Source organism: Labeo rohita, chromosome 16, assembly GCF_022985175.1.
Source record: "Labeo rohita strain BAU-BD-2019 chromosome 16, IGBB_LRoh.1.0, whole genome shotgun sequence".
Lineage (NCBI taxonomy): Eukaryota > Metazoa > Chordata > Actinopteri > Cypriniformes > Cyprinidae > Labeo > Labeo rohita.
The window spans coordinates 17647318-17660105 of NC_066884.1; the positions used below are offsets into that span (position 1 = coordinate 17647318).

A 12788-nucleotide genomic window follows, 5' to 3' on the forward strand; every position below is an offset into this window, starting at 1 on the left:
TTTTTTTAATTAAACGAATTTGGATAATGAGGCCGCAACTGAGTCGCTTCTGTCTTTAAAATGCCACAAATAACGTTTAAAAAGTTTGAAATTTTTAAAAAAAAAAAAAAAAAAAAAAAAAAAAAAAAAAAAAAAAAATTTAAAAAAAAAGTAAATGCAAAAAAAAAAAATAAGTTCCGTTTAGGCAGGCCCTAAGACTGGTCTGGGGTTTGAGGGATAATGATCCTACTGGCGCTTCGGCGGGTTTACAGAAAGTTAAAAGGTGATTTTCGGGTTAGCAAATTGCAAAAGAGTTTCCCATTTAGGGTAATGAGTGCACAATGACGTGCTTTCTGATTTGCAAAATTTCTTAAATAAGGTTTGACATTTTAAATAAAAAAATGAAAATGAAAAATATAAAAATTTTTAAAGTTACCCTTTGGGGACTAAGGCAAATCTGAGTGCCCTGTCATAGATTAGCTTCAAACTATTAAACAACTGAAAAGCTAACAGGTCTTCAGTTTCTTACATTTGACAATAAATTGGCATTAAACAACGGCGTTTGACAATTTTCAAATAATAAAACTAGTAAAGTGCAAAATAATAAAAAAGTTAATAAATAAAGTTAATTTACGCCGTTTAGGGGATAATGAGCGCCACAACTAATGCTGTTTAAAGCACCGTAAATAATGCCGTTTGACAATTTTCAAAACAGAAAACAAGTAATATGCAAAATTAATAAACTAATTTAAATTAAATTACGCCATTTTGACAATTTTGAAAAAAAAAAAAAAAAAAATCTAGTCATATGGAAAATAAACAAATTAAAACTTTTTTTTTTGATGGATTTGTGTCTGTAGTCAATTTCTCATGGGATTGCTGTCTTGGATAGTGGTGGTGGATAACATTGGGTGGTGAGTGCTGTCCCATCACACCATATCTATGGGAATGAGCCAAGGCATCAGGTGGTGTGACTGTCGCATCGCTCGGTGGGTGACGGATGGTGTCAAAGACAGCTTCTCGTGAGATTGTTGACTACAAAAATAATTTTGTAGTTTAAGGGATAATGAGCGACGCAACTGACGGCGTTTTCTGCAGTTTAAAACATCATAAATAACACCGATTGACAATTTTCAAATAAAGAAACTAGTTAAATGCAAAATAAAATAAAAAAATTATTTAAGTTACGCCGTTTAGGGGATAATGAGCGCTGCAACTGGCATCACTTTCTGTCATTTAAAATGTCGTAAATAACGCCGTTTGACAGTTTAAAAAAAAAAAAAAACGTAAGAAAAAAATAAATAAATTTAAGTTACGCCGTTTAGGGCAGGCCTGGGCAGACTCGGTCCTGGAGGGCCGATGTCCCTGCAGAGTTTAGCTTCAACCCTGATTAAACACACCTGAACAAGCTAATCAGTGTCTTCAGGTTTACTAGAAAGCTACAAACTGGTGAGTTTTATCAGGGTTGGAGCTAAACTCTGCAGGGACACTGGCCTTCCAGGACCGAGTTTTCCCAGGTCTGGTTTAGGGGATAATGAGTGCGGCAACTGACGGCACTTTCTGATGTTTGACAATAAATTGACATTAAATAACACTGTTTGACAATTTTAAAATAAAAAATGTAGTCGTATGGAAAATAAACAACTTACATGTTGTTGTTTTTTTTTATGGATTTGCGTCTGTAGTCAGTTTTTCATGGGATTGCTGTCTTGGATAGTGGTGGTGGATAACGTTGGGTGGTGAGTGCTGTCCCATCACACCATATCTATGGGAATGAGCCAAGGCATCAGGTGGTGTGACTGTCTCACTCACCCAATGTTCACCTGAAGCACTCTTACCATAGCGAGACGCTGCTCTAAATTCTCGCACTGTCAGTGAGAGATCAGTAGTGAGGCATCGCTCGGTGGGTGACGGATGGTGTCAAAGACAGCTTCTCGTGAGATTGTTGACTACAAAAGTAGCCCTGGCTTACGCCTCAGAGGGCTTGCAATGCCCTATAAGTGTAAGGGCCCACTCCACAAACATGCAACTTTTCACTTTACAAGATGTTAAATGATAGAGTGGAGTCGTGTAAATTACTTACGGATTATTTTGATGTTTTTATTAGCTATTTGAACTCTCAATCCGGCGGCACCTATTCACTGCAGAGGATCCATTGGAGGGCAAGTGATATAATGCTAAATTTCTACAAATCTGTTGTGTTGAAGAGAAAAGCTCATCTACAATCTGGACAGCTTGCAAGGTGAGTACATTTTCAGTTTTTTTATATCAATCGGCTATAATCACATTCAAATACACAGGCCAGATTTGGAACGCCTGTCATTCATGAAGTCCTACACGTTGAAATTCTCACTTGATTTTAAATACTTCTGTTAACTTCATGCACCTCAGATTGAATCTGCCTGCGCAAACACTGTTTTATACAACTGTTACAGGCACAAAATTATCCCTCATTAGTTTGTGGTGTCCTTTGGACACAGTATAGCAATGATTGACTGCTTTGAGATTCTCACAGAGAAACCATTCAGTGTAAAAGTGTGTGCCAGAAAGTGTTCTACCTACAAACTATTAATTATTTGACACATCTTCTAGCACTTATAAGAATCCATGTAGAAAGGGTCATCAGAAATGTTTGGCAGAAGCATTAAATCATCATCACATTATTATTAATAATATTAATTGTATTATTTATTTTGATTTTATTATTATTCAACTTTCTTTGTAGTACTTGCACTATGTCCACTTAGCAGTATGTTGATGTTCATCATGCTTGTCACATCTTCTGTTATGCATTTTTAAGCTGATTTTTAACACAGTGTTGCATTTATAATAAAGTATGTATAATGACATTTTCATAGAAGTGTTTTTGATTGACTCCTTATCAGTACTTGTTATCAGCCAAATGAAGTACGGAAAATGTTGAACAAACAGGGTAAAGTTTAATGGTATTAATGGTATAAGGGAATGTGCAAATCAATGGTAGACAAAAAAAGAACATGTATTTGTAAGTAAATAATATACGTTTTTATACCGTAAACAAGAGCACGCCCACTGACACACTACAGCAAAAAATACAAATCACTGACTTAAAACAATTGTTTAGCTGGTGAAAATACTAGTGTTCCAATCATTTTGGCTGCCACTGTATGAGGTGTTCACATGTAAAAGACTAAAAATGTGCAGTTTGAAATTTTCTTCTAAAATTAGAATTTTTTTTTAAGTGTCATATATTTAACAGGTGGGGACCAGCATGGTGGATTTGTGCCTTGGGGACAAGACAACGACATCCCAGACCTTTGCCTTTGTTACGGGCTGTGCCACTGAAGCGGACTCATTGCCTGGGAATTTCTCCAGCTTGCAGTATATATGAATTTTGTAAGGCCAACAGTTTTTTCTGGCCACTTGTGAGCACAATGTTTGGAACGATTCTCATGTGGTAATTAATTTTTGAGTGTTCTGCTGCTGCATTGTTGACAGAATCAGAATCTACAGTGCCTAGTTTACACAGTTTTGTGTTTTAAATTAACCAATCTACTAAAGTTGTTGTTTTATGTGTCTGTAATGGTTGGATAAAATGTGTGACAGCTGCACCCATTTAAAAATTGTTTTAAAGAGAAATAAAACTGATGAAAATTGATGTATACATTTGCATTTTTTGTGTTTTTCTAACTGTGTTGCAGAAAAGCAATAATAATTTTACATTCTTTTGTGATTTATTTATTATAATTGGTAAATATAAAGGTAGCAAAGCAATAAGACAACAAATAACCCAATGATTAGGTTATGTTTAACCCAGCAACACAGTTAACCTGACCCACTGGTTGGGTCAAATGGTTAAACCCAGCACTTGGGTCAAAACAACCCAACGCGTGTTCTGTCCCATAGTTACCCAGCGGCTGGGTTATCTTTTAACCCAGCACTTTTTAGAGTGTAAAAACATTTTTACAATATTTTACAGTAATGTCTTTAAAAATCTAATATATGCTGTAACGTTTACATATACTTGTATACTTACATTTAACCAATTAGAAGGTTTTACTTTAGCATTTTGACATTATTTTCCATTTAAACATTTATATTTTATACAGTGGTTCTGAGACTGCAATTGATTTTCACACGTAGTGCGATGCTATTGGAACGCAATACTGGCAATCTCTATCGATTGACGTGCAAGGCGAAGAAAACACGGCCAGAGAGGGGAGACATAATGTGTGAAATCATTGTGCGACGGTCCTACAGATTCAAAAATGTACAATAATGTAATGATTACTAAGCAAATGCTGTTGTTAAATAATGCATACAGTTGGTATTATCACTGAGCGCCGTGTTATTCTCAAGCAACATCACTATCGGTTACAAATCTCACCATAAGCGGATTGGTTTAGCCCTATTCATTAACGGCACCCGAGCCTCTTGCCTCTCAGCACCCCCTCCCCCGCGGACCAACCAAAACGTTTTATCATGAAAGCGATTTAATTAGCTATATTTTATTATTTGTTATCAGTCTAAACATTAGTACTGGAATGCGACGACTGGTAAATCAGACCCGAGTCTCTTCGCGTAAACAATAACCATTATCGCATCATTAGGTCCGACGCATCCAGTCATGTTTCTTCTGCATCCGCTGCTGCAGATCTCTGTTTTGCTGGATGCGACGTTGTGGCTGGCGGTTTCTGCCAGCCCTACCGATGATAATGTACTGCGGGCCGGCCATGGAGAACACGGAGAGCCGGGGCACGAAGAACCACATAAGGATTCCTACAGCACATTCGCCTCCGAGTTCCTTGAGTCCAGATACCTCTCAGATGAAGGTAACGCTTGAATGCTGATTTTGTGTTGTTGCTCAGCATATGTGAGTGCAGTTCTTAGAAGCACTGCATACACGTAGTTAATGGTTACCGTCTGATGCCCTTTACTGAGGCCTATTAATTAGGTTAATAGTAATGTCTGTAAGTGATAATCATTAGCAATACTTTTGTAAGAGATGTTTTTGATTGGCTAAAATGATTCTTTCCATTCATATGATACAACATCAGCACCTTGGTCAGCACCCCAAAAGCCTGTGAAAGTCACATTCACTTGCCCGCTGGCAACCCCATATTTTGTAATCTACTTTTTTGAGAAACTGCAGATTCATGAAGTCGCAACACTTCAGACAGAAGAGAATAGAAACTCTTTTTGCCACATGAATTGCCTGGGTGTTGTAGGTACAGCTGTGTAACTGTTTGGATAGTATTTTAAAGCACAAATGTGGGAATATACAGTATCATGTATAATGTACGAAACAGTACAACATAACATGTCAGAGGCTTGGGGTTGCTAAGATTTTAATGTTTTTTTAATGATTTATTTGATCAAAAATACTGCTGTTGATGTATTTAAAAAATAATTATTTAAAAGGGAAATAACATTGTATTTATTGCCTTATGATCATTAAAATGTGCCATTTCTTAATAACAATGATAATTTCTAGTTGATCCCAAACTTTTGGATCGTAGTGTATAACAGCAGTGTATGCAATACAAGACAGTGTATTCAAAAGGTAGTGAGTTTTTGGGCGTAATAAAGGGGTCTAATAAAATTTTTCTCTCAAACAATTGTGTGTGTTTGTGAAAAAAAAGTGTTACACAACATACAGCATTACACAAACTTTACCCAAAGCTTAGGTTAAGAAACTGAAGTTCAACAAAATCTATCCGACATTACAATGCATTAAAGGAGAAGCACATTTCCAGAATGAAAATTTTCTGATAATTTACTCACCCCCATGTCATCCAAGATGTTCATGTCTTTCTTTCACCTGTCAAAAAAGAAGGTTTTTGAGGAAAACATTTCAGGATTTTTCTCCATATAGTGGACTTCTGTGGGGACCAATGGGCTGAAGGTCCAAACTGCAGGTTCAATGCAGTTTCAAAGGGCTCTGCACAAACCTAGTTGAGGAGTAAGGGTCCTATCTAGTGAAACGATTGGTCGTTTTTTTAAGAAAAATACAAATTTATATACTTTTTAACCACAAGTGCTCATCTTGCACTAGCTCAACCTAATAAAAAAAAAGTGACATAAGCAGAAGTACCGACCCAGTGATTACAAACCGAATATGCAAAGAAAGTCAAACACCCTTTACAGAAAAGGTAAAACAATGATGTCTGATGATTTTAAAGTTGGAGGAGAGAATAAGAATAAGAGTTCTTCATTCTGGAAGTAAACTTCTCTTTTAAGTAAAATTCCAAATGTAATGTACAAATGTATTATATCTATAATGATTATTTTTCGGACTAGCTGAAACCAGTTCATTAATATATTGTTGTCTAATGTCTCATTTAGGTTACCCCTTCCCAACTGCACCCCCTGTAGACCCATTTGCCCGCATCAAAGTAAGCGACTGTGGAATAACCAAAGGATGCATCAGGTGAGTGCAGTGGAATTAGGGTTAAAATTAGCCTACGAACAATAGACGATTGTGTTGTCAAACTGTGTATTTCGATTAAGCTGCAGTCTGCCATGTTGTCCAGTTCACTCAAGTGATATTAATGTCAATTAGTCCAGTCAAGCTGCTACTCAGTGTTGTTCAGTGAAATGCTCTGCAGCATGAAATTATACATGCAAAAAAGTAGGTCTGTGTTGTCTTGTTATTCTTAAAGAAATAGTTCACCCAAAAATAAAAGAATTCATCAAATGTCATAATTTCTTTACCCTTACTTTCTTCCTTCCATGCAACACAAATATTTAAACTGTTTTTGTCCATATAATGAAAGTGGGATTCAAAACAACACAGGACCTGACTTTCTTTTTATAGAGAAATAAACATAAAATAAAAAGACATATCTTTTTGTGTGTTTCACAGAGTCAGATAGGTTTGGATTGACATAAATGTGAGTAAAGTGAGTAAAAACCACATTTTAAGTGTGCCTCATTTTGTCTCCCTCTTAATCTTTCTGTTGCTGTAGATATGGCAAACCAGGCTGTGATGCAGAGACCTGTGAGTACTTCCTGAGTTTCAGACGCATTGGCACAGATGTGGAATTCGAGATGAGTGCAGACACTGACGGATGGGTTGCGGTCGGCTTCTCCTCTGACAAAAAAATGGTAAGGAGAGATGGATTACATATATATGGTGTGAATGCCTGCTAAGGAATACACAATATTATTGTCGTCGTAGGGAGGTGATGATGTCATGGGTTGTGTTCATGACGATAATGGACGTGTACGGATACATCATTTCTACAACGTGGGCCAGTGGGCCAAAGAAATCAAGCGCAACCCAGCACGGGACGAGGAGGGCATCTTTGAAAACAACCGCGTCACGTGTCGCTTCAAACGGCCTCTTCATGTGCCGCGGGAGGAGACACTGGTGGACCTGCACCTCAGCTGGTACTATCTGTTTGCTTGGGGACCTGCAATACAAGGTAAAGACATCTTCATCAAAACAGATTTGGAGAAGTTTAGCATTACATCACTTGCTCACTAGGGGTGTAACGATACATGTATTCGTACTGAATTGTCACGGTACAGGCATCTAGATTTGGTGCATGAGGCCTTACGACAAATACAGGCAATTCATGCTACGTTATGTGTCGTACAGTTTTTTTCCTTGTCTATCAGTTAACTAAATTAAAATATTTTTCCTTGTACGTATATATATACTGCAGATTTTATAGCCTATATATGACATTAATTTGATATAATATTTAGTATTTTTACATGTAGGTGGAAAAAATTGTAATTTGTACTACTGTCTGTTTAAAATAAATGAAAAGAAACCTTTTTCTGTTCTACCGAAATTGTATAGAACCGTGACCCTCGAACCGAGGTACGTACCAAACGGTGACATCTGTGTACTGTTACACCCCTATCGCTCACCAATGGATCCGATGATAGGTGTTATCAGAATGAGAGTCCAAACAGCTGATAAAATATTACAATAATCCTAGGTGTGTGTTTGTAATAGATCCATCACGATGTTTTTCAGACTATTGCTTCTGGCTAAAATAAGAATCCTCTATCCATATTATTGCTCACTTCAGTAAACAAGTCTGAATCAGGAGAGAAATAGACAAAGCACATTTTACAAGCACACATTTTACAAAAAAGTTTAATATTTCCTTATTTATAGGGATTTTGTTATGTTTTTCTTCTCAGGTTCCATCACAAGGCATGACATTGACTCCCCGCCAGTGTCAGATCGCATGATTAGCATCTATAAATACGAGGACATTTTCATGCCTGCCACAGCCTATCAGACATTCTCTTCTCCCTTTTGCCTCCTCCTCATTGTTGCTCTTACCTTCTACCTGCTGATGGGCACACCATAACCAGCAAAACCATGCCAGTGAAAGAATAAAGCATTCATACAACTAACAATGAAGCCACAATTAGCACAACTGTGTGCCAACTTTACAGTATTAGAAGCAGGCAGCAATACATCGCGATTCTACAATATCCTCAATCTGCGTACACTAAGAAGGCATTTGAACTGTGGGTTAATATTCAGTTATAAACAAGCAATGATTCTCATTCGGAGAAGAGAGAGTCAAACATACACTTAATATATATTACAGTATATTTTATTTTGATAAAATAGTAGAAAAAGTCCAAATGGAATGTTAGGGTAGGTATAGCCTACAATAGTTGAAACAATCTGAGCCACATAATTATTAATATTCAATATACTTAAAGTGCAAATTGTATATAACTGTCAAACCAAGCAGCTTACTGTTGGTCAAAGCTGTGAATCCATGAAAAACTTGAACCTGTTGCAAAATCTGCATTATTTCGCCAAAACACATGGATTCCTATTGAAACCACTGGATTTCACCAACAAAAAGTTGCTGAATAATGATAAATGTGACCGTATCTCTACAGTGGCACATCATGACACACTGTGTCCCACTACAGAGAAATGAATTGCCTTGTTCTATTGAATAGAAACAGTAGAGTTTGCCTGCTTTCCAGTGTTTTCCTGTGTATTACAGCTCTGATTAACATTTATTAAGGCTGTGGATTTCAGAGTGATGTAAATTAATGCCTGTGACTGCCTACGCAACTTACAGCAGTACATCGTTGGCCCTACAGGGGCCCTACAAACACACATAAAGTATTCATAAAACATTACTGCCTTTCAGTGAGCCAAGCATTGCCAACTCAGTATTTGATGATGCATGCCAGCAAACCAGCCTCACCTGAGCCATTTAGATCCATGTCCTTTGGAAAAGAATCAGTCCAGGAGAAAATCATCTGGTTTTCATTTCAGTGAATCAGAGACTTTCTATACCAAGGACTTCATGCCACTGCAAAACTTATAGTCCAACAAATAGTCCAAGAACTGATTGCTGCCTGTGTAGAAAGATTTGGATCACACCAGTTACACACACACAGTGTGTGTGGTTGTTTTCTGTTAATTCTTTGGCGCTCTTCAAAATGTCCTGTAATTACATTTGTATAACAGACTGAAGAGCAACATGTAAAGATGTTTAGACAGGTATTTAGTTTTAAATACGTTGCTGCTTTCACCTTAAGGCATATAGTGAAATGCATTTGGAGAAGTAATGCGATTCATTTTTAATGTGTGCTGGCCAGAGATAATCATGTTATGTAGCATGAATGGAGATATTGTATTCCAGTGGTCAAGGAATATTATGTTTGCTATATTTTAATATACTTTTGAAATTTTGACATCGACAGTATTAGAGATTATGCAATAATGTGTGTGCGTAGTGAAGGACTGTGAGCCATTGGGATTTTACACATTTGTCATACAAGCTCCTACATCATTAGCAGATTGCATACATTCTGACAAGTTTACTGTGAATTCTCGCTGTAATTGGAAAAAAGATGCCTGTTGGTCCTGAACACAACACATACTGCACTTTTTAATAAAGCTATGAAGGACAGCTGAAAATGTGTACTGTTGTCATATTTGTCTGGGTAAAATGAGAACATTTTGCGGGGGACTGAACTCGATGTACTTGTCTCGACATAGTGCCTTGAAGAATAGTAGTGGGGATTCGCATCTCGATGATGCACACCTTTTCATTCTGTTCACTACAATATTTGTTCACTAATTCATTCATCCTTTCTGTAGTTTACATTGTTACGCCACAAGTGACTGTCTTTGCTGTGCTACAAGCAAGTCACAAATCATTGATTCATTCACTCACTCAAACTATCTATTAAATCTTATCTTTATATGGCCAAAAAAAGTAGTACTCTAGTATACTAATTTGAATTCATACTTATTATCCCTTATAATCAGATCAGAGTATTACAGAGTATCATTTTTTTTCAGCATTTTCCCTCCATTTTGTGATTATTTAAACTACAAAATGACTATATTATAGGGCTGTCAAACGATTAATGGTGATTAATCATATGGAAAAAAGTTTCCATGCGTACTGTGTATACTAATTATGTATATATAAATACATACAAATACATGTATGTATTTTAAAAATGTTTATATATATTTATATATATTTTTTTCTTAAATATATACAGGATGTGTGTGTGTATATATATATACACACACACATATATTACATAAACACAACCTTCTGCAAATAATTGTGATTAATTGTTTGACAGTCCTACTATATTCACATATATTAAATGCAGGTCCAAACCTGTTTGACTTACTTTTTGAAACTTTTAAAATATAACTTATATAAAAATGTGCCCTTAAGTTGTGCGTTAAAACTAGAAACACCATAGACCGGAAATGTAAAGCAACTTTCTTATGAGGCGGGCGAAACTAAAAAGTGTGTAGATCACAAATCAGACATTTCTTTAAATATTTTTTTTATTGTCAGTGGAAGAAATAAATTCATACAGAGTTAAAACCACATGATGATGACAATTTTAATTTTGGGTTAACTATCCCTTAAATAGTTATTTAATAGTAAATAACTATGTAATTGTATAGTAATAGTATATTTAACGTTTTCAAGTCTATTCATTATTTGTAGCGCACCATCCTCCTAATATTTTAGAGAAAAAGAATGTATTACTTTCAATATAAATAAACTCCTGAGAACCCACTATATATATTCTTATAGGTAAATATGACCCCCCATGTCACATGGTCATACCATGGTCCATGTGTGTAAGTGTTCTTGATATTTAAATATGTAATGTAAATATGTAATATGTCAGCAGTGGCGATGAGTATTTAAATTGGAGACATTACGTATGTACTTACAAAAAAATTAAGCACATTATGTCAACAAATAAGGAAGCAGTTACTATACAAAAAAAAAAGCAATCGGCCTTCCGAAACATCGTAATATAACGTCATAAAGAGCCTTTTAAAAGCGAACTGGAAAGAAGCGTTCTAAATTACTCTTGGTAAATTCAAAGTTGAGGTTCGGCGGGTGATATACCTGTTCTCCTCACGGAATTACTGACACGTTTTTCTGTAGTAGCTCTGTGGTACTTTACCTGCTAACCGGCAAGAGTTTGCACCCATCTTCACGTGCAGACCCCTTGTGGTATGTAAAAGCACGTGAAGTTGGTATAGTTGCCCCCCCTGCCGGGCTGTGGTGGTCTGTGGGTGTGCAGCCGTGCAGGGGGGCCCGTGTAGAGTCGTAAATGACAGGTGTGGTGTAGTGTGTTGTGTGTGGTGGGGGGTGTGACACGGTGATTGACAACAGGAGGTCGGGGTGGTTATTCTCTCTAACCCAAATAAGCTGTAATGGTTTATAGCTACCTCACCTGACCCCGCCCTTCATTAGTAATGGTTGTTAATCACTGTTAACACTTGCTATAAACCATATTCAAACAAATTGTTCCATATTCTATAAATACATATTCAAAGTAATGAGGAAAATAAACGACCAAAGAGTTCAAAATACATTAAATGATTTTCAATGAAATGCAATAAAAAACTGAAAACTGAATGATTATGTTGTTGTCTTGATTTCAACACTTCAAACTCATGATTCAAAATCCAGCAAGATGTGATGCAGCATCCAAAGACTTAAGTGCATGTTTACATAAAGTTGAAAATTTTGTAGACTTTGAACTGTAGGCCAATGATAAGGCCTATGTTTAATGGTATGGAAATCAGTGGCATAGTCAGCTACCATATTTACAAAATGACTTAATGCAAACACACTCTTGGCACAGCTGCTCAAAAAGCAAAAAGACAGAAAGAAAGTAAAAAAAACAAAAAAACGAAACCTGCACTACTCACATTTTACTTATAAATAATTTAGGCCTAACTTAATTTAATTTATTTAAATCAATTCATGTCCTCTGTGTTTAATTGAACGCTTTGTGTATTCTCAGTGGAAATAATGGCTAGTTTCAATAGTTTTTTGATAAAAGAGAATTAAAATGAAAGAAAAATAATTAAATCTGTGGAGGTGTTGCTGAAGCTAGATGTGATACAGTGTTTTTAACCAGCTAGCTTACAACCTCACAGATATTTTAAAATGATTCATTATTATTTTATTTGGGCATGGCAATGTAGAATTTGCACATAGTTTTAAAAAAAATAATGCAATTCTATGGCAGCAAAATAACAAATGCACACAAAAAATATGTGCAATAACCTTATATTTATATTTACCACCTACATCTCAGTACATCCCGACATATTCTATTCTATCCTATTCTATTCTGTTCTGTTCTTTTTCTGTCATCTGTAGCACAACTGTATATACAATTTATTTATTTTCTTAAATCTTATATTGCAATTTTTGTCTATTTATATTTACATATGTATTTTGGTTTTTTTTCTCAACTTATATTATTTTCTCTGTGTTGTTGTTGTCGTCTCTGTGCACTGGAAGCCTGTGACACCAAAACAAATT

At 36.0% G+C, this 12788-nt stretch overlaps 2 protein-coding genes across 2 annotated transcripts in view; both read left to right on the top strand.

The window, feature by feature from the left end:
• Positions 1 to 3596, top strand: part of LOC127178904 (uncharacterized) — an 11646-nt gene extending 8050 nt beyond the window's left edge. The window contains exons 2-3 of the mRNA XM_051132080.1: positions 2087 to 2221; positions 3218 to 3596. Of these exons, the coding sequence (XP_050988037.1) occupies positions 2087 to 2221; positions 3218 to 3419 (337 nt within the window). The 3' untranslated portion in view covers positions 3420 to 3596. The remainder of the gene's footprint in view (positions 1 to 2086; positions 2222 to 3217) is intronic.
• A 792-nt stretch (positions 3597 to 4388) lies between these two features.
• On the top strand, positions 4389 to 9755 carry LOC127177856 (DOMON domain-containing protein FRRS1L). The gene is made up of 5 exons (XM_051130371.1): positions 4389 to 4790; positions 6304 to 6388; positions 6927 to 7065; positions 7139 to 7385; positions 8119 to 9755. Exons 1-5 carry the CDS (start codon positions 4586 to 4588, stop codon positions 8289 to 8291), a joined length of 849 nt encoding a protein of 282 aa, XP_050986328.1. The 5' UTR covers positions 4389 to 4585; the 3' UTR covers positions 8292 to 9755.
• The last annotated feature ends 3033 nt before the right edge of the window (positions 9756 to 12788 follow it).

Excerpts from the sequence above, each read along its gene's own strand:
- LOC127177856 (XM_051130371.1), top strand. The coding sequence starts at position 4,586 with ATGTTTCTTCTGCATCCGCTGCTGCAGATCTCTGTTTTGCTGGATGCG. Across the intron at positions 4,791-6,303 it reads CAGATACCTCTCAGATGAAG|GTTACCCCTTCCCAACTGCA; the intron begins GTAACGCTTGAA and ends TGTCTCATTTAG. Across the intron at positions 7,066-7,138 it reads TCTCCTCTGACAAAAAAATG|GGAGGTGATGATGTCATGGG; the intron begins GTAAGGAGAGAT and ends TTGTCGTCGTAG.